General features: G+C 36.4%; 1 protein-coding gene across 1 annotated transcript; it reads right to left on the bottom strand.

Moving 5' to 3' along the window:
- Nucleotides 1–7,931: 7,931 nt before the first annotated feature.
- On the bottom strand, nucleotides 7,932–20,750 carry LOC149826922 (putative methyltransferase PMT5). The gene is made up of 9 exons (XM_090018397.1): nucleotides 20,236–20,750; nucleotides 19,819–19,954; nucleotides 18,661–18,901; nucleotides 17,403–17,628; nucleotides 16,782–16,904; nucleotides 15,790–16,122; nucleotides 14,709–14,844; nucleotides 14,032–14,186; nucleotides 7,932–8,321 (listed from the first exon to the last, which is right to left on the bottom strand). The coding sequence occupies exons 1-8, from the start codon at nucleotides 20,748–20,750 to the stop codon at nucleotides 14,037–14,039; spliced, it is 1,860 nt and encodes a 619-aa protein (XP_089874523.1). The 3' UTR covers nucleotides 7,932–8,321; nucleotides 14,032–14,036.
- Nucleotides 20,751–22,797: the final 2,047 nt, after the last annotated feature.

The raw sequence follows: 22,797 nt of genomic DNA, 5'->3' as shown, positions 1-22,797 counted from the left end.
CCGTGAAATCGTGCTAAGTTGTTGATGGACTTCTTTTCAGTTGACGATAAAGTATTGTTGTTGTAGATCTTGCCTTTTATTAGGGTGGACCAGTGCTTAACCACGGTGATCAAGATTCTAGACCTTGGTGCTGGTGAATTCCGAGTTCTAAGAATAAAATAAAATACATAAATCACCCATAGTTGAATGGTAGATCGACGAGCTTATAGCAGCCCGAGGCAAACAATAATTTTAGCCAAAGCCAATTTAATTATTGTATGCATTGATAATAAATTTAAATGAAAAATAAAGAAAGGATATGCATACATTTAAATTTTGCATAGTTACCTTGAAATTTATTTCAAAGACACAAAATTATTGAATATTTAATGATGTACATCTTAAATAAAAGGATTTTTTACAAAATTAGTCCCTGCCTTTTTGTCTACTTGCAAATTAATCCCCACCTTTTGATTAAGTCTTGCAAAATCAAATGTTTGGACCTGATAACATACCCAAAAATCGGGGCCAGGTCGGGTTCCATCTAGGTTCGAACCAAACCCGACCCGTTGACACCCCCTACCTATATTGCACGCTAATCCCCACCTTTTGATTAACTCTTGCAAAAGCAGATTAGTCCTCACCTTATAAAAGCTTATCCATGCATCTGAATCAAATGTTTCAAAAAGTGATTCCTATAAAAACAAGTATATATATTAAATTTGTATGGTGAGAATTAAAAAAAAAAACATCAAAAATTCATGAAAATTCAATAGCATGTTTCATTTAGTAGGTTCTCCGATTGATGATATATATTGAATATATGAATTAAGAGAAAGTTATCGTTTAGCTAGAGAATCGGCATGACCAGCTGTTGGGGTATTTCTTGCTTTTGGTGGGTTATGTCTCTTTACCTACCAATTATAGTGAGATGTCTGTTAATTTTGTACAAAAATTACATGAGTTCCATCTAAGTATCAAATCCATTTTTCAAAAATAATTGATAAAATGCCTAAAAATATTTATAGTGACATTATAAGAACACATGATGAAGATGTCATTTGAGAAAATAAGTACGGTTTACATCAAAATTTTACAAATTCTTAATAAATAATGAATTTTAAATAAAATAATTTTTATTCTAGACATGTATATGAAAAAATATTAAAGCAAACAACAACTATCATTTTATACCACTTGTAGTTGAAGAGAAAACTCTAAAAAGATTAACCCAGCATCTTGTCAACAATTGAAAGAAAAAAGAAAAAAACAATTTTAAAACATTTTTATGGCAAAAATATAAAAAAAGAAACTGCATACCATTAATTATATTTAGTATATGAATTGAGAGATAGATATCGTTTCATTGGAAAATTGACACGGCCAGCTGTAGTGGTATTTCTTGCTCTTGATGAGTTGGATCATTTTACAAACCATCTATTTATGGGCTGACCATGCAAAAATAACTAGTTGTCTTATAATAATCACTTTCTCAATTAAAATGTGCATGTCATGCATAAGTTTGGTTGCCAGGAAATGAAAAGGTAAACCTTTTTAGCAGAGTAGGGTTGGAGAGAGAGACTCTTTGAAAAGTGGTGTTAATTTTGTTAAAAAATTACATAAGTGCTATGTAAATAACACATCTATTTTTGGAAAATATTGATAAATTCTCAAAAAATTTATAACTAGCTACATTATAATAACACACGAGAAAATGTCATTAAAGAAAAATGTATAAAACAACTTTTTGGCCTCCACTACCCATCTGTATGCTTTTATGAGATTAAAGATAAGATTAGGATAAATCATCTGTGATATTTTGTTGTGGTTTAGGCTCAAAACTATTTAGGTTTGCCTACCCATTTACTTATATTTACCTAAAAAAAGTATGAACTGAGAGACTCTCACCAAAGAAAAAACTCATTTCAATAATAACTTTTTTATGTGTAAGGATTCCAAGGAGATTGAAAATAATAAAATACTCCTGTATAAATGTAATTCATACATGAAAAGTTTATAAATAAAGAGAAACACACTCCTCTCTACATGAATTAAGAGTGTATTTATTCTTTGACAGAGGTAAAGATAGAATGTTTGTGTATGTGTGTTCCCGGTGCTTTATTTACAAAATAAGCAAACAAAAAATATAAAACTGAAAAATATGCATATTACTCAGCCTAAGAATGGGTTAGTTGTGTAGTTTCTACATGAAAAGGTAGCCAGCATTATATAGTAAGAACAAAACTTAGCAAAAAGAAAGCGCATCAGAAACAAAGAGAGAAGGATGATATGGAGATAAGATACCCCAAAAAAAGGAAAAAGGAAAAAAAAAAAAAAAACAAGAAACCGGAAAAGGAACAAAACTTTTAACACATGGTAGAAGGGATACTGCATACTGCATAGTGACATAGAATGCAACTTATCATATTATCCCTCTTTTCTGGATAACTCGGACTCGGAACTGGTTCGGACCCAGGTGAGTCCAAACCCGGATCTGTCTTTGAGGTGTTGGTATTGAGTCCGGACCCAGGTCTTATCAAGTCCTTAGTCAGCAATAAGAAAAACCATATCTGAGTCCTATAAGCATTACATGAACAAGACCCGGTTCATACCCAATAAAATAAAATAAAAAAATTATTTTATCTTTTTATATTAAAAAATCATGAGTTTTTAATCTGAACTCGGATTAGACCTGAGTCTAGTACGAAATTTCACAAACGATACCTGGCTTTCATATACTAATCGGACCCTTTTTGGATCCTACCTGGTTTCTAATCAGACCTTTTTATCACTAGTTTGGTACGAGTGGGGTCTGAGTCAAACCCGACCAAGGTTGTTAAATGCGATGAGGCGAAGCGAGGCATTGAGTCTGTTATGAAGCGAGGCGTTGAAGCGTAAGCTTCATGATCAAAATAATAAAATATATAATATTAATAAAATAATGAAAATTTTAAATAAAAACTAATAATAAATAATAAATGACAGTATAAAATAAATTGTGTCCTCACAAGATCAATTAAGTTTCAAATCCATCAAGAACCACTGGAACTCCACCCTCAAGCGCAAGTGCTCCACTGCCGGCAACCTTCCGACCAAGCGATCCAACAGCTCCAAAAAAGATAAGTAAAAAAATACATAGACAATTTCTTATTTGAAGCACGTAAATAAACCGGTAGACAATTTCACCACCGCTCCCTTGCTGCGCTTCCTCTCGTTGAATAATAGATCTGGTCTCGACTTGTACCAGATCCGATAGGCTCTGGATTTTCCTAAATATTATAAAGCAGAAGCAAGGGCATCAAGGGCCAAAAATTGGACTCTATTTAACTTCTTTTAATTGACATTGTTATCATGTGTCTTAAGAATGTCATTTTAAAATTATTTGGGCATTTGTGTATCATATATCTTTCAATAAACAAAGTGTTACATGACACTTTGCAATTTCTTAAAAACCCAAAAGGTTTCTTTCTCTCACAAACCACTCCTCTCTCTCTCTCTTAATAGTCACAAAGTAGTTTCAGTTATGCTACAAGTTGGCCAGCTTATGCACAACGTTCAGTTAGCCATGACTTATATCAACAAATATAAGTTAATACTGAAAGTTTAATCTTTTAACTATGAAAATATTTGAACCGGTTAAGAGAGGTCCTCTAACGGATTAGAATAAAGAGGTCATGTCATTAAAATTAGAAACAAATGTGAGAGCCTCTTCAGCGGGGCGACTCTCTCCAACCCACCGCCGAACACCGCGACGTCGCCGCCGGCGATCGCGGCCATACCGAGAGCCAGCCGAAGCAGCCGACGGAGAACGGGAGCCCTCAGCCGGAGAAGCCGCAGCAGAGGAGAGACGGCTTGACTCCCGGAACTATCACCGGAATTGTCGTCGGAAACTTCGCGGCTTTGAGCCTCGTGTCTATGGTCTTCATCTACCGGTACCAGGTGAAGAGAAAGAAGGCCGACGCAGCGGCCGTGGCAGAAATTTCCGGAGACCGGAAGAAGAATGAAGACGCCGGGAGATGGTCGTGCCTACGAGCCAGCCGAAAAGGGAGAGGCGATGACGACGATAGCATCTCGGATAGCTCGAGCTCCGTCTCGGAATCGGAGGAAGAGCCGCGGGATCAGAAACCGGGATGCCTGGTGTTGGTGGACGTCGAGCCGCCGGAGCTAGAGCTGGAGCGGCTGCTCAAGGCTTCGGCCTACATCCTGGGCACGAGTGGAACAAGCATCGTCTACAACACCATAGCTTCCTCACTGCAACAATTTCACCTCTTCTGATCTCTTTCGAAATAGAATCGAGAATCGGAGACGACATTCAACATGAAGCGCACGCCTCAGAAACGAAGCGCGTTTCGACTTGAGGCATGTGCTTCACATGAGTGAAACGTGCGTTTCAAGCCTGAAACGCTTCATTGCAACGCCTCAATACCTTGAGCGTACGCCTCAATACCCTCTCACAACACTGAACCCGACCCATTGATTTCCGCAAAATCTTGGTGAATGGTAATAGAAAATCTGGCAGTATTTTGACAAAGTTGGCTTTTGTCAAGAAAATATTTCTTATATATATAATATAATAATAATAATAAAGCATAAAATATAGTAGAATACATTTTTAATGGGTTAATGTCATGATAAAAACGAGATAATATTCTAAAAGTTGCACGTGTTTTCAGTATGTACTAGCCTTTAAAAATATAAAATATCGATGATATTTGTGACATAGTCGTTAAAGTTGGTTAAACCCCTCCCTAAAAAAAACAAAAAAGTCGGTCGAACCCGTTCAGTTTGTCGGTTCGAGGATCCAACAGGAGTAGGTAATTGGAGGCTGGACCATGGATCGGTGGTTTCGGGTTGAATCGACCCGAGTAAGACTAGGCCGAACCAGTCGAGCCTCGCCTACTCAAATTCAAAGACTTGGGTTGGGCTCCCCACGTCAAAGGGCTCAAAGTCTGAAAGAGATCGTGTATCAGCCACATTTCAAAATTTGGTTAAAAAAAAACTTTATTAGATGTCTAATGTTCAATATATCACTGATTTATTAAAATATTACAAATTTAAGAGTAAAATTGAAGATAATATTTACGTGTCTTTAACAGCAAAATTTTACTTTGCTCTTACTTCTCCTGCTTATTAAATTAACATTATTTTTATTTTATATTCCTTTAGTTATTTCGATGGATGAGTTTTTTTTTTATCTCCTGAATAGACAGTGCCTCAGCTTGAAGACCTGGTCGCACTGGCTCAGCCTGCCATACATGTAATTGTCGACCTCGAAGCTTAAAACTCTAAGGCTAGGACCCTCACCCCTAGGGCTTATGCTGGGCATATATAGAGAGAGAGAGAGAGAGAGAGAGAGAGACGAAAGAAGATCAACATTAATACTCATGAAGATCAACAAAATGTTGAACCCATGAACAGAACACAGAAGAAACAAAACTAAAATATAGAAAAAACAAAGCTAAAGAAAAGAAACTACAGACAACTAGCAACAAAACAACAAAGCCTACTCAACCAGGATCCGCAGGATTAGAAGAAACCACCGCTAAATCACCGCTGAGTGAACGTCGTTCAGATGAGAGGAGAGGTCTCTAAGATGCATACGTAATATTGCATATACATCAACCAGGATTTTATGGACAAGATGATTAAAGATGACCGGAATTTGACGGAAAGTAGCATCATTGCGTGCCATCCAAACAAACCACCAAGTAGTAAGCAACCATGTCTTCCAGAGCAGTCTCCACCGCTTGCATCGTCTAATTTCAATAGGGCCCAGGAGAAGATCAAGCGCAAAAGACTCTTCTTTGACAATTACGTTCGGAGATCTCCACGTGGGCAGGACCAAAATAAATGAAAAGTAATTTCTTCAGCAGCTTGACACAACACACACCAACTTGAAAACTGAAAGCCCAACTTCTTTAAATAACTGTGAGTCTGAACCCTATCATGCAAAACTAACCAAGCCAAGAACCGAGATCTTGGAGAAGGGCCCAGAGAGAGAGAGAGAGAGAGAGAGAGAGAGAGACGCTCGCAAGAATTGAATCTTGACCACCCGTCTGACAGCCTAGGTGAAGCCCCTCGAGATTGTAGTAGTAAGAAAACAGAATCTCAAAAATCTCCTGCTAAATACCAGCATGACGAGTGACGATCTCCTATTAGCCAGTAAGAATTGCCTGGCTGATGTCAGGACAGTAAGTAGGATATTTTACATACGTATTCAAATCCATTTAGTTGGGTTCAGTAAGGATTATCAGATTCGATTACCTACATGGATTGGATTAGGTTTAGAAATCTGAATCGGACTAGCATTCGAGCCCTGCTTGCATTTTGATGTAGGGATGGGTAATGGGCTGGCCCGTCAATGTCCAAATGGATGGGTCTGGTCACAGCCAGTCGGGCTAGTTTAGTTTCAAACCAAAGCTCAGCCAAGCATGGTCATGGTCTTCCCCCCCCCTCCTACTGTAGTGGCAGGCTGCTGTCCTGACCCATGTCCATTTTGGACCCGGCTGATCTGCAGATTGATGGACCACAGACTAGTCCTGCTTTGTCTATAGGCAGGCTGCGCTGGCCTGACCCAAGTCCATTTTGAACCAGGCCAACCAACTCGTTACTGGCCGGCCAGCCATGATCCGTGGACAGGTCAGGCCAAAATGATGTCCAAGATGCTGACCAAGGCTGACACAAATGGGTCATGTCATGGGGTGCCTATGGGCCACCAGAGCCTATGCCCAGCCCTGTCCAAATGGATGGCTGCAATAAAAACCGAGCTTGCAGATGCTAAAGAGGGTCCCATTGGATCTATTTCAGTATGCACACGCTCTCCTCTTCAAATGTAAACGGTTCAGATGTGGCTAATACCAGATCCAACTAATCAGGATGTTGGCTAAACGGATTTAGATTCAGATTTGATTTTGGGTGAAAAGATCATACCAAATCCGATCTTTTTATGTGTTATCAGATTCCGATATCTATCAAATTTAGATATCCATCAGATGCAGTAGCGAATAATCAAAACCATGTCTGCATCTGTTATAATAGAATATGGTTTTGGCTTACCAAATCAGATTAAACAGAGTCGGATTCTGACAGATATTGATATCGAATATAATCAGATAAGATTTGGTAAAGACTGCTGATGCCATTCGAGGGAACCAGAATGAAAAGTGGCTTCCAAGAAACAGCCCCTCTATGTATGTGCCACACTATTGCCCACAGGACCTCTCACAAACTCCCTGTTTTTGCACATATATTCATGGTTTGATGGAAGTTACTGAACCATCGCAAAATTGACTCGGCCATCTGAGCTGACCCAGCAAATATTTATCCATTTTTTTTATGACGAAAGAAAGCCCTCACCGAGAAATGGGTCACTTCATGGGCCCCGCCTCTCTGCCAGGTAAACCTCCGGGGTTGAGGACACGACCACCCACCCTTACATCCCCCAACCGTAATAAAGCAACAGCAGCCCCATGCAAATATTTATCAGCCTTTCGCAGATTTTTTTTTTTTTCACAAAGTCAATGAAAAAAATACCCATCATAGACCACACATTGGCAGGCCTCTGGCTAGTAACACCCTTGGATCCTCATCCTCCTGCACATCCAGCTTCAACCTTACGGCAAGAGATGCCCTGTCGTATGGGGAACCATTGTGGTACACAACTTGGAGGACTTTTGTAGTCAGGCCGGCTGAACCCTTATCAGATCCAAATCCCACTGCCTCCAAAACTTTACCAAAACCAAGTTTTAAATTGAAAAAAAATAATAATAATGAAAGTAAAACTGAATATTTCAACTTTAGCAGATCCACACAAGACAGAACAATAGAAGAAGAAAAAGAAAAATTGCTATCGAATGGTGCTTATCAAAGTAGGAAGAACGCAAATCATTCCTGATATTAACTATGTTGCATCTGCAACAAACCATTTATCAAAAATGACACCTAATGTGTATAACGTCTACTGAGATGATCTTTATTCAAATTCCTCCCAGAAAAGAATAATAATGAAGTAAATAAAGAATTGAGAATGAACAAAATACAAAATTTACATGAAGGCTGATTCAAGCCTTTAAGCCTGAGAGAAAAATGAATCAATCAAATCCAGTTAAACAAATCAATTTCATTATGAATTTCCGTTGCATATAGCTTGAATAAATGTCAACTTGGCCTTGTCACCGGTGGGAATATATAAAGGATCGTGCTAAAATACCTTGATGGAAGTGGGCATGCTCTGCTTGCTCATCATTAGTCACCATGTGTACCTCACTGTTTTTCTCTTCTCCAACCTCAGCTTCCAAATATGCCATTCCCATGTATGGCCGTTTGCTTTTCCAAATTATGATCTGATCCATAATCATTGATGATTGAACAGAATCAGCACTTATGTAAATGTATATGTGTACATATATATATATATATATATATATATATATATATATATATATATATATATGTTAAGTTAGTACCTCACCAGTAAATAGTAACTGAGTATCTAACTAGATTAGTTTCTTTTTACTTTTTCAGCCACCTTTTTGCTAGAGGCATTGGAGAGAGCCCAACCTCTCACAAAGTCGCTTTTAGGAGACTTTTATGTGTGTATAAAAAAGGGTAAAACCCCCTCTCAAATGCAAGCCTTCTTGCATAGATTGATCAATAAAATATTTTTTTATTACTTGTGTTTTGCTCCTTTAGTGGCCGTTTGGTGCTTTAGTTAAACTTTTTGAGTGTCCACTCTTGTTATTTCGGTAAATATATTTTGGAGGACTTTATTTCCTTGCAGGGTATTAGAGAAGCAAATCATTCAAGATTTTGAAGAGATAGTCTCTTTTGCAAAAAATTTTCAAGTGCCTGTGAGATTGTCGTGCCCTCTTGGTAGTGGAGTATTCTTCATTGAAAGTACTCTCTTGGTGGTGGAGTGCTTGTATGTTTGTCTTTTTCATTGGAGGTGCTCTCTTGGTGGTGGAGTGCGTTTGTATTTGTGTTTCTCATTTGAGGTACTCTCTTGGTGGTGGAGTGCTCGTGATACTTTTTTTCCTCCGCTCTACCTTCTATTCCTTCTCTTAGCCCTTGTAAACATAGATGACAACTAAGTCACACGGACTCGGCTAAAAGGTTGACGCATCGGCGTCGACACGCTCTGACACGGGTGCGGCTTCGGACACGGGGCAGACACGGTCAACTAAGTGTCAGACTTTGTCAATGCACTGGGGCCAATTCCGTCCACATTTTAGACTCGATCAACTTTAGCCGAGTCTATTTTTATCTATTTATTAAAATTAATTTTAGACTCGGTCAACTTTGACCGAGTCTATTTTTGTCCATTTATGATTGTTATATATATATATATATATATATATATATATATATATATATATATATATATATATATATATATATATATTTTGTCAACTTTGGCCGGTCAACTTATTACTTTAGAATTTACAATCTTATTATATATATATATACATATATATAGCTGTGTCCCCGTGTCCAAAATTTTTGAAATTGCTCCGCACCCGCACCCGTACCCGCACCCATGCACCTATGTGACATAGGATGACAATGATAATGTCACCATAAAACTCATCAAACTAACACAAACTTTGTAACATGGTTTCAATCATGAAGCATTTCATATGGGAAAAAGGGTTGTGATGATCAGTGGATGGGTTGGATTTGAAACTCAAATTAATTCTTACTAAGATAGAAAGAGAAAAAGATGAAACTCTTACGGAGGTGAAAAAGACCAAAACTATGGCCACATATAAAAATACATATAAATAATGGAGAATGGGGCATGCCAAGATTATGTCTTGACTCATTAGTAGTCTTGATATAAAAAAGTACTCAAGTTTAACCAAGTTTGAACATGCAAATAAAGTATGAGAATATCTTAAGAAAATGTGTTATCTTAAAGATATTGCCCACATTCACAACTTACAAGACAAAGAACGCACTATAACTCAAGGAAAAAAAAGTATTAGACAATACTTTAGTGAGTTGTCCGACCTTTGAATGAGTTGGCTCTTCTTAAGCCAAAATGGCATTGTCCCGAAGACAAAGAACTTCGTCAAAGACAAATTGATGTGGAGCATTTTTATCAATTTAACAATGGTTTAAGGCCGGAGTTTGAGTCTACCAAATCGGCTCTTTTTCACAGAGGAAAAGTTTTCTCTATTGAAGAGCTACGTATGGAGAAAAATGAACTAAAAAAGAAGACATCCAGAGAAGATGATGATTCGGTCCTACCTGTGTCTAGGCCAAGAAACCATGTTCATGCTTACATACCACCACACGGGAGACCAAACAATGATAACTATGGAAAACAAGACAATGAGTTTGAAAATAAAAAATTTATTTGTTATTATTGTCGTGAACCGGGACATGTCAAAACATATTGTCATAAACTAAAAGAGGTCGTATGAGAAAAAGGTAGCATCGGTTGCACAAAAGTCATGTGAGCTCAAAGCTATACAAGAATCAAACATTAGAAGCATGTCTTTGACTCAACTTGTAGAAACTCTCCAACCTCTACTTAAAAGAACTTCATCAACCAGAGTCGCGGTCTCTTCTATTGGCTTCTCTAACACCGGTAAGATTGTTTGGCTTTTTGACTCATGTGCCTCATTTCATATGAGGTCAAATAGTGATATCTTATTCAAATGTCGTAACTCGAGCGAGTTAAATATTTTTATTGCTAATGGGACATCCGTTGAGATAAAGGAAAAAAAATTGAAAATATTTTAAAAAGTTTTTTTATTCCAAAAATTAGATATATTCTCAAGTTAAACCTAAATCTTTTGTCTGTCTCTCAATTATTTGACCATGGGTACAATGTTTCCTTATCTTCCATTGGTTGTCGAGTGCAGAATCGCCTGATTGAGGAAGGCTATAGGGAAGGAGACTTATAATACATAATTTTTTTTGAAATACCCAAAAATACATTTTGTTATAATGTTCAAAAACTGAATTTGGATTTATGACATAAAAGACTTGGCCATCCTAATGTATATAAAATCCAACACTTTCCAAATATGTTTTTTTTTGTAATTTTAAAAATTTTACATGTGAAGATTGTATTCTTGGCAAGATGAAAGGATTGTCATTTTAAGAAGGAACTTTTGTCTCTACACATCAGCTTGAGTTAGTACATTTGGATGTTTGGGGCCCAACACCTATTGTATTTAAGGGTGAGTTTGAATATTATATAATCTTTGTTGATGATTTTACTGGATACACGTGAATTCATTTTTTCAAACATAAATCTGAAGTTCTTTCATACTTTCAAATATTTCACAAATTTGTCAAAAATAAATTTCAAAAGAATTTTTCTATCTTTCACAGTGATTCGGGGGCAGAATTTTTATCGAAAAAATTTTAAAGATTACCTATAATCAAATGACTTGGCAGGAAGAAAACATAGGCACATTATAGAAATCACAAGAACATTGTTTATCTCAAATCAAGCACCTAAAGAATTTTGGGCCGAAGCCACTTTGATCGCAATTTATCTTATTAACATAATGTTATCTGTTATCTTGAAAAGTATATTACCAGTAGTCTAGACTTAGGGTTTTTGAATGCGAATGTTTTGTAATCACTGATAAAAATGATAAACTTTTTCTTCATGTTATTCCTTGTGCCTTTTTGGGATATGCAAATAATCAAAAAGGCTATAGATGCTTTGATTTTAAAAATAAGAAATTATATGTTTCAAGAAATGTGTCTTTCTTAGAAAAAAATGGATTTGAAAATCCTAAGGACATATATGAGTATTCTTTTCTATTAGATCTAATTCCAAAGATTGGTGATTGTGATATTGATCTTGACAAAAATCAAGTTATCAAAAATGATATCGCGAGTGAAGAAGAATCTCAAGACAATGAGATGAAGAACAATCTCAAAATTAGAATTGTATTCAATATTTTAAGCATAATAGTTCTGAACATCCATATTCCCTTGAAAAATATACTAATGAAAATCATGGAGAAACACAAACTAGAAGGTCATCGTGAGTATTAAAACCCCTGAGAAATTTGTGTCCTATGAGTTCTTTTCACCTAAGTATCAAACTTATATTGCATTTATACATTCATACATAAAACCCTCAAACTATGCTGAAGCAAAGAAACATTCTGAATGGGTAGAAGTCATGAAGATAAAATTAAATGATTTAGAAAAGGCGAATACTTGAACTATCTAAGATATTTTCCTAAAAAAAAAACATAGGTTGTCGATGGGTCTATAAGATAAAAAACAAGAATGATGGAACCTTTGAAAGGTACAAACTAGGTTAGTTGCCAAGGGATACTCCGAAGAGTATGAAATATATTATGCTAAAATTACCATAGTTAGAACCGTAGTAGCCCTTGCCTCTGTAAATAAATGGCATATATACCAAATGGATGTTAAGAATGTGTTTCTCAATGGTGAATTGGTTGAAGTCTATATGGAAGCACCGACTGGTATAGTTATTCCTAAGGGAAAGACTCTTCGTTTAGATAAGGTTCTGATGGCCTTAAACAAGCTTCAAAGGCTTGGTATTATAGGTTTAGTCAAGTTATATTTGATGTTGGATTTCAATCTTATTTACCTGACACAACCTTATTTGTTAAAATTTTTTATGCAAGTATTATTTTTCTTCTTTATGTGAACGATACGATCATCAAGGGAGGCAACAAACAAGGTGTTTTAAAAGACTTCTCAAAACACATTTTGAAATGATTGATTTGGGGTTTTAAAGTATTTTATTGGTATAAAAGTTACTTATTCTTTTAGAAGTTATTTGGTGACTCAATCTAAATTTGTATTGGATAGTTGTCAGGTCAGATATTTTAGATGATAAGAAGGTCAACATTCCTGAAGTTGTAAATGTCAAAATGAAGATTGATAATAGAGAACCACTTGAAAATCCAACACTATTCAGACAACTTGTCGAAGCTCTGTCATATCGCTCAATTACGAGACCTAACATTACGCATGTCGTTCACACAACAAAAAGTTTTAGGTGACTCATTGATCTCATGAAAGTGCAAAAAGCAACAAAAAGTTTTCCTCTTATCAACCGAAGCAGAATATCGAGTCATGGCTACAACCACCATGGAGGTGGTCTGGTTAAGGAGATTCTTGGTTGACATGGGCATTCCAAGCATGGAAGCATCACGACTGTGTTGTGACAACAAAAATTTCATCTATATTGCCAGCAACCGAACCTTTCGTGAACAAACCAAACACATTGAGACGGATTGTCACTATGTCCAAGAGAAATACTTACATGACACTATTGATCTTCCCTACGTTACTTCAGAATATCAATTAAGAGACTTCTTTACCAAACATCTCACTGCTCTTAGATTCCACTTTCTTTTGGACAAACTTTCGGTTAATTAATCGTAAGTTTGAAGGAGAGTGTTAAAAATGTATATATATATATATATATATATATATATATATATATATATATATATATGTGTGTGTGTGTGTGTGTGTGTTAGGTTAGTACCTAACTAGTAAATAGTAACTAGTAACTAGGTTAGTGTCTAACTAGGTTAATTTCTTTTTGGCTTTTATCTTTTTACTGTTTCAGCCACCTTTTTTGCTAAAGAGGCATTGGAGAGAGACCCCAATGGCTCTATGGAAGCCGTTGGGACCTCTCCCAATGTCTCTCTTAAGAGACTCTTATGTGCTTATAAATAGGGGTGAAACCCCCCCTCTCAAATGTAAGCCTTCTTGCATAGATTGATCAATAAAATATTATTTTATTCCTTGTGCTTTGCTCCTTTAGTGGGTGTTTGTGTGTAAGCCCATTTTGTGGCTTGTGTATTCCTTTGGTGGAACTCTTTGAGTGTCCACTCTTGTTGTTTTAGTGAATATATTTTGGAGGACCTTGTTTCCTTACAGTTGGCAACAAAAAGAGTTTGAAGGCCAGTTTAACTTTTCATTGCTTTCCTAAGGTATTCAGATGTCATGTTCTACAGAGAGCACATGGAGGAATCAGGTCGGCAATTACCATAATAAGAGAACTTCATTAAATGCAAAGTCCGTGAAGCTTACATTTATCACTTCTTCAAGACTGGCTTCTGACAAACAAGTAACCTCAGGTCATGGTTGCTTTGAAGCTCAATAACTCGTGCATCCCAACGAATCTGAGTTGCGATTATGCGAGCCTTTTGTATCACTTCCACTTTATCAGAAAGAACAACCCATCCCTGCAACCGAAAGTTTGTAACTTTTCAGCAGTTCATCAATATGGAAAAGCAGTTGAATAAGTTTCTCAAGAAAAAAAGATGGAAAAGGACAAAAGCAATGCGATCATGAGAAATTGGTGTGAGACTTCTAAAACAAATGGGAGCTTAAAATCTTGGACACTGCTTTGGGTTTCCACTTGAATTGGTTCAAATCCAAATCATTGTGGATGTCCAATCACGTCACTTTATTCCAGTTTCAAGAAGATCTTCTCATCCTAATATGACACCTACGTGAATCAATTCATGTTGGTTTTCTAAGATATTCCAAATTCAGTCCATGATAGACAAGAGGTAGTAGGAGAAAAACTGGTGCCCAAACAATTCTATTGCTTTGAATACACCATTATAGGAATCAAGCATAAGATCGCCTGGTTAAGATGACAAGGATTTGTATATCTAAGCACACAAAAGTTGACAAATAGCTTCCAGTTCAGCAGAGGTGGAAACTCGAGTTGTGCATTTCTTAATGAACAACCAACTCACCTCAGGCCGTAGCATTCGATCAATCTCAAGTAACAAATCTGATAAATCACATCCTTCAGAATTTATATGATGGGAAAGGAGATCCGCTGCATGAATCATGTCATATGTTCTGGGATACGTAGGAAATGGTTCACACCTGCAAAATAAAACAAGGATTAAACTATTCTCAGTACATTTCTTATCTAAATACATTGATAACACAGAATAAATGTTATCCTATATCACATCTAGAGTTGGATTATTTTTTCCATTTTGCAAGCTGGTCAATCAGCCAATCTAAATAATATTAAAGCAAAATTTTATCCACAAGTAGGGCCAGGCAGGACCATTCCACTTATTCATTTCCTGAAATTTGTTCTAGGAATGAAAAAGAATGAGAAGTCAACTCCCAAAATCTTTGCAGTTGGCGTAGTATGTGTGCCAGAAAAGCTGCAACAGCAGCATGAGTTTGAGAGGAAAAGAAAGGAGGTAGAATTTCTTTTAACCCAATTAGATTGTACAGTCTCTTACATCGATCAGGCCTTTTACCACATTATAGTTCTGGAATACAGGATCTTGTTCCAGAACAGACTTGAGATTTGTTTAAAAGGAAAAAGTGTAGCACAAGGAAAAACTGCACAAGAAATTCTTCGATCTTCTAATATCCAACTCATTTTTCTTCTAAGTTACAGGTTTGGGTGGATATAAGAACAAATAATAAGGCCTTAAACATGAGAAATGTGAATCTTTTGAAACTTAAATCAATCCATTTGATTTCAAGTCAATGGAACTAATCAAAGTTAATATCTATCCTGGTTTAAATGGGAATATGATGCACCTATGTACATTGAAAGTGTATGATTCAAACATTTATATGTTGGGACTATCTAACACACGTTAGATGGTTCCATGCATATTCCCATTTATTAAATGCTTGGGAATGGGATCGACATATAGTCAATACTTGCATTTCAATCTTAGCATAAGATCTTGCAGCATATTTACAAATACATTGTAAATTTCATCAATAGAGTGACAGAACTCTGCCAAGGTTACACTTCGTCAAGGATACAAGTAAGAAAGTTCACGAGAAGATGTTTACCAATCATGCAAGATGCCAGCAAAACCTCGATCAACTATCAGAGGAAGTGTATTTTGAGTTCTGATTGGTACAACATTGATCACCCAGAGAGATTTCCCTTCTTCCATGAGGGCATTGTTGAACCCTCCATAGTGAGCATTCATGTCCATCACATTACGTATCATGTTGAATGGGGTTAAAGGATCCTCATCACCAGGCCTTTTTGGATGGTCAGAGAAAATCAAAGGTGTCAGAAGCGACCAATAATTACTGACAGCTGACTTCCAGGTATGTGAGTCATCGTTAAAGTCATCATTTTGTATACCTGCAGAAAGTATATAATAGAAATTAGTGCTGTTCATATTTGAATATCAGAAGCCAAAGAACATGTCTCAATCTATGTCACAAGGACACGTCATTTGGCCTTTGTGTTGAGTGTGAACATGACTGGACATCAATACAAAAATAGGGAACCTATAACTTGATGGACATAGCCAACAATGTATTTGACAAAGTAAATGACATGCCAACCAAATCCATCCTTTTCAAGATAGATTTATATTTTGACCAACTAAACCAACCATCTTTAGGAATTAGTCAAGCCAATGAATGCCCACTTGCCCAGATAACACTGTGCAAAGTCACTAAAACAAATAAAATATTGAATTTATGATTCAAAATGTGAAATTTTCTCTCAAAAAATTATTTTAATCTAGGCCCAATCAAGCATACACACCGTTTACTGTACAAAATGGCTAAGAATTGTTGGTTATTGATAAGATAGTACTCAACCAAAGAAAGTCACATCCTTGTACCCCAGTTGCACAAAACTAACTTCATGTACCAAGTTTGTTGGCCATATCTCGTGCCATTGATCGTGTCTATGTGACATAAGGTTTCATCCATTTTCACAAATTTGCTTATACAAAAAATTTGGCTGCACATGCAGTAAATCATAAAAACAACAGTTGAAACAATACTTTCCATGAATTGCAAACAGCCGAGATTGCGACCTGTTCTGTTGTATCGGGATCCACCGCTCACTATTAGTTCCACTTATACATGATGCGAGTGGTTGATAATATGAATTCGCATCAGATTCTTCTTTACAAAGGGGAGGCACATCTCCTTGCTTGCTACAGAAGAAAACACACACACACACACACACACACACACAAATAAGATATACACAGTCTTCAAACATATTCAGAAAGCATTAGAGTTGCAGAAGAGGATCAAATGAATCATCATAAGACATCAAAGATCAAACCATAACAGTTCAAATTTAAGTTGTAAAATACACACACACACACACACACACACACACACATATATATATATATATATATATATATATATGTCACATGGGTGCGGGTGCGGGGGTGCGGCAAAAATATAAAAAATTATATATATAAAGTCCAAAAGTTGGACATAAATGACCCTGGTGCATTGACTGCACCCAGGGTCAGGTTGACCGCATCGGGTGCGGCACCTAGTTGGCGAGTCCCTGTGACACACACACAGATATATATATATATATATATATATATATATATATATATAACAGAAGCATCTCTATGCACAATGACATAATCAAATACAATATCCCGTACTTATATCTAGCAAATCCTCACCGAAACGCATAGCAATGGGGATCTGCTGTCTTCTGCCAGACGAATGTCTCATCTTGCTGAGATAATAAGCTCCAACATATTTTATCAGCAAACTCTTCAATGTAAGTCACCATATTTTGATTCTTCATGCTAAGTGTTGATCCCTGTGACTTTGTTAATGGTGAAGTCAAGACAAAGTAGCCCCCTGGCCTGAGAACTCTATCTGCCTCAATTAAATATGCACCATCTGTTAAGACATGGAACTGTTAGAATGAAAGATAATGAAGTTGACCTTCAAGAATGCACCAAAAAAGAGACCAAGAAAAATCATTTCCTTGCAGAAAACTGAATCAACATAAAACAATAAAGTCCAGAAAATTCTACATCCAGCTTCATGTCATGATGACATATTCATATTCATTTCCTCCCATTCATTTTAGACTCTTTTGAAGTTGTAGCTTCTTTTTCTTTTTTCTTGATTTTGTTCCAAGGAAAGACATAATCTGTCACTTCAAAAGTTTCTAATGAATATCAAAATTTTACTTATTTAATCACTCATCATAAAAATATTTAAAATACATGGTTTTCAAAAGTATACACTAAAGTGAGGAAAGGCCTGTTTTCACTAACAAAAAAAATCAATACAAGTTACATGAATACAATACCCACAAAAGAATGCACAAGAATATAGAAAGAACATAACACCCAGAACGCAATATGATACGGTAGAATGTACATATCTCCAGCCAAAAAATCTTTATAGTGAGAAGAATGAGACGTGTCTAGGAGAAACACCAAATGACAGGAAGTAGGAAACTTGACATCAGCAATCAGTAAATAATTTTTGCTGAAAAGAAAAATGCCGCAATGATTCTTAAAACTATTGGATAATAAAAAATATAAGGTAGAATGAAAAAGAAAAAGCATACAACTAGGCTGAAAGTTTCATCTCATTTTATTAGCACTAATATTAAAGGATAGTTTTGTCAATATGTGTTGCAAGCCCTTGGTGTCTTATTATTTCCCATTAGTACTTAACATAGTTGCTTAAAGAACCAAATGTCCAAACCTTGTCAATCCACAGATTTCAACTATAAGATTGTGGATTTTTCAGGTTCTAAAATGAAGTCAAGCACAGTTTGCGGTCATCAAATTTAAGGTAGTAGCCATTTTGTTATCACGGTAACTATACACATCAAAATAAAAACAATCCAGCTGTCGAACATGCAGCTTCAAAACTAACTTGGGAATGATAAACTCCCATTTACAGTATATATACCTTTCTCATGCCAGTTGATTCCGCACTGAGCACAGTGCACTACATCAAATGACACGGATGGATATGGAAGTTGCCTCGAAATAAAATTTCCAATTATTGCTGGAAGGCCTCTCTCAAGAGCCAATTGCACTTGACTGCCAAAGATCTCATAAGCAGCAAGACAAACTGTTGTCAATTTCACCGAAAATAGATGAGCTCCAAAGCTGCCAAATCCACACCCAATATCTAACACAGTGCGAATCTGCAAACAATGAATCAGGAAACATTAACCTTAGATAAAAGTACATACCAAATATCTCCACATCAAGAGATGTTTAAGCATAGGTAAGTTTAAGCAGGAAGTAAATGGTCCACTTGAACAGGACAACAGAAAGTCACTTGCCAAGGAAAGCAGATACAGATACAGTTACAGTCCAAACAAATCATTACAATCTCTAAATAGATACCAAGCACCCCTAACGAAAATTACATGGCCAGAAATTTTCAAACAAAGGAGCCTGCGATCTGAGGAAATTATTCTCTTCTGAACACAATTTACTGCTCCTACACCATCACTGTGAGATATTTCATAAGCATGGATGCAGACGTGTATATTTAGTTACTTATGAACCCCAACACGTTTCATGCTTAAGCATAACATTCCCATCTTAGCAGCGTATAGTAAATAAGGTCTACACTACCTGTGAGATAGAAACACACAAAATACATGCAAATAGAACTCTGAAAACATCTCCCAGCTCCCCAGAAGCATGTTCCATCTAAGAAATGATCATAGTCCATGATCTGGGTAGTGATTAAAGGATAAATATTCTTGACACACGTAAAACATTTAACAGCTTGAAAACTGAAATGACCCAAGTATCTATCTTCTACTGCTAATAATAACAATAAAGTTCATATGCTGAAATCACCAAACCTGTGTCAAAATTTTATAAACCCAGATGCTATAATTAACAAGTTTGATGCAAAAATCAATCAAGAATTTCATGTTATCTGCCCCTCAATTATCTTCTCAGGTTACCCACCACATTGCGTTCAAGCATTAGTAGTTGTTTTGCTTACTACGCAAATCAGCCTCTCAAAACATTAGAAAAAAAAAGAAAAAATTGAGAATGAATAAGGGATCAGATTTTAGCATCAGAGAGAGGTGCGGCTTACACCAGCCTCACAAAATTCACTATCACTGGTAACCCCAATCATTTCTGCAATTTGGCGGGAGTAATCCTTGACACCATCAGAGATCGCTCCATCATCTGAGTGGAAGGCTATTTGATTCTCCTCCAATAACATCAACCTAAACAGTTCCAGATCATGTTGGAAGGAAATGAATAGAATATTCATAAGAAAAAAGGCATTCCCTAAACACTTCATCAATGAGATTTTTACACATTAAAATATGAAATAATTGTAAAGAAACAAGGAAAGAGAATTTCACTAACACCTAGGGAATGACTTGAATGCAATAACTAATAATAGCTTCCCTTTCTTATTTGGTTTCGTGGGAAACCATATTCTACAGGAAATGTAGTAGATAAATGAAAATCCTATTAACATGCCAGGTTTCAGAAGCATTACCTTTTTGTCATACTTCCAGAAGAAAGAAACTGATCTTTGGTGATCTTCACGTTGCCACTCCATATGACATCTCGACCAGCAGGCCATCTGAGAGGAATCTTATAGTCCTTTGGTGGACGAATCAAACAATGTGGACCCACTCCAGAAACGTCACAATGCCTATCAAATTCCTCCCCATTGTGAAATCCTGCTAATTGATTTGCAGTAACATTGTAGCAAGGGACATAATTTTCAAATTCCTTTCCACATAGCTCGAATTCTTGGGGACGCAACATGCCCAGAGAGAGAGACCGTATTTCTGTTAGGTCAGCCACTGCCTGTTCCCTGAGCCTTCTGTAGTTTCCATAAATGTCGGATGAAGCAGAGACAGGAGACGTGGGAAACGACGAACTCAAATGTGAGGAACCCAGTACAATAGACAATGCCAGAAGGACAATGATGAACAGAAGAAACCAATTTAAAGGTGGACTTCTCCCTAATTTTTTAAAGGACAAATGACCCCAAGAGCCCCTCATGTCCACATCAAACGGGAACTCTCCCAGCAGAGCCTGAACAGTTGAGCCCAATTCCACAAACTTAGATGATTAAACTGAACTCAACCAAATGTGAACGAGTGACGCTAACACAGAAAAGTCTCCCAATCTCGCGGCCATGTCTGGAAATTCTCAATAATTTTCAGTATCAAGGGATTTTAGTTTTCCTCTCAAGATAACATAATCAGCAGTGCAGATTCGTTCGGCTATTCCATTTTGTTCACATATAACACCAGATTTCAAGGACTTCAAAAGACAGAGCACCAAAAGTCAGTTTTTTTTATCCCCTTTAAATCTTAGAATATGACCAAATTAAGAACAGGACATGTCCAAGAATATATCAAATGTTAGCTTTGAGAAATTAACGATATCCTTTCCCCTTTTTTCTTTTTTTCGGGACTCTAAGAAAACGATTTCTTAAATTTATTTCCTTGCAGGGAACCAAATGGTAACAGTGGCAAGAATGAAGAAACCTGATTTACGTCCTACTTAAATTAATTTGCTGTTTTTGAGATATTTATGAAAAGAATGAAGAAACCCAATTTGCCTTCAAATTCGCCGTTATTTACCGCCGAACACACACACACAGATCACAATTAATTCTTTTACGATAATAAAAGTAAAATACAGAAAATATACAAAAGAGATTGAACGCATCTCCACCGACTTCTTCTAACACTTCAAAAACAAAACCAAAAGGAAAATTTTGCTTTAAATATATCAGATTTTCTGCAAGATATCAGTAAACAATAAATGAGGACCATGAAAATAAAACAAAGCATAAACCCAAGAGATCCAAATGTTCTAAATGACAGCAGCAGCGACGGCAAAATGGATAAAAAAGAGTCAGAACGAATCGAGTTCTTACCTTGTGAGGATCGTGCTCGATCAGGAGGACGGAGATTAGGTTAATGGTGGTCGAGCTAAGTGTCCGTAGAGAGAGAGAGAGAGGGTGGAATGGGGAGGATGCAGATGCAAAGAAGTTTAATGGTAAGGAAATGCGGAATGTGATAAAAATTATGATATATATATATATATATATATATATAGAGAGAGAGAGAGAGAGGCAAAGGGAATTGGCTGGGCGCGGACGAGAAAAAGGTGGTTGTTGAGAGGGAATGTGTGAGAGAGATGGAAACAGAGTGGAGCGAACGTTGTTTGACAAACATAGAGAGAAAGAAATGTTAATAAACTGATGAACCAATAAGCAAGAGACGTGATGTTCTGTGACGGAAGAAAGGAAAAAGACTACGAGAGATTAGAAAATCTCCCTGACACGTCGTTTCTGGCACATGTAAATGGATTAATGAGGTCCCAACACTAGTCTTGGCAGACCTGGATCAACCTATCAAGTCGTAAGAGCATGCTTGATCGCAAGGAAGAAATGAAAAAAAAAAAAAATAAACTGTTCATTCCCTAACAATGGTACGGGATTCAAAGTTTGTTTGGACACGGTTGTCTGTGCAGACAACATGTACAGTCATGGATAATGTGCTGAATTACTTCATTTTGAATAGTATGACTCGATTCATTCACCATTTTACACCTTTTAATAGGTTTGTTATTGATTTTTAGCTCGGATAGAGATCTGATTATGAAAGTGTATTTAAAATCATAAATTTTTACCTTCAATATGATTTTTTTTTTAAATATGAATCTTGAATTGGATTCAAATACCAAAACATATAAAACAACTGTGCAGCAAACGTTATAATAGATATTAAATTCAATTATAAAGGTAAGTCTAAAATCATGATTTTTTTTTTCAACATAGATCTCAAATTAGATCCAAATACCAAAACATACAAAAACCGAACTAAGATATTTTTGAAAATTTTAAAATTTTCTTTCTTGGATCATTTTTTGTTTTATCTTTTCGTATTCATTTTGTCTATGGATGATGAAGAAATGGCATCCAGATCGGTGGATGAGAGATCCGACGGTGACAAAGGAGTAGCGGTAGTCGATCGCCAAAGTCGAAAGGGAAGCAGTGAGAGCAAGAGGGTTCGGGGAGAGAGGTAGTAAGAAT

This window comes from Nuphar pumila, chromosome 10, assembly GCF_984573655.1.
Source record: "Nuphar pumila chromosome 10, dmNupPumi1.hap1.1, whole genome shotgun sequence".
NCBI classification, from domain to species: Eukaryota; Viridiplantae; Streptophyta; class Magnoliopsida; order Nymphaeales; family Nymphaeaceae; genus Nuphar; species Nuphar pumila.
The sequence above is the reverse complement of the archived record's forward strand: the minus strand, read 5'-3'. Positions and strand labels throughout refer to the sequence as shown.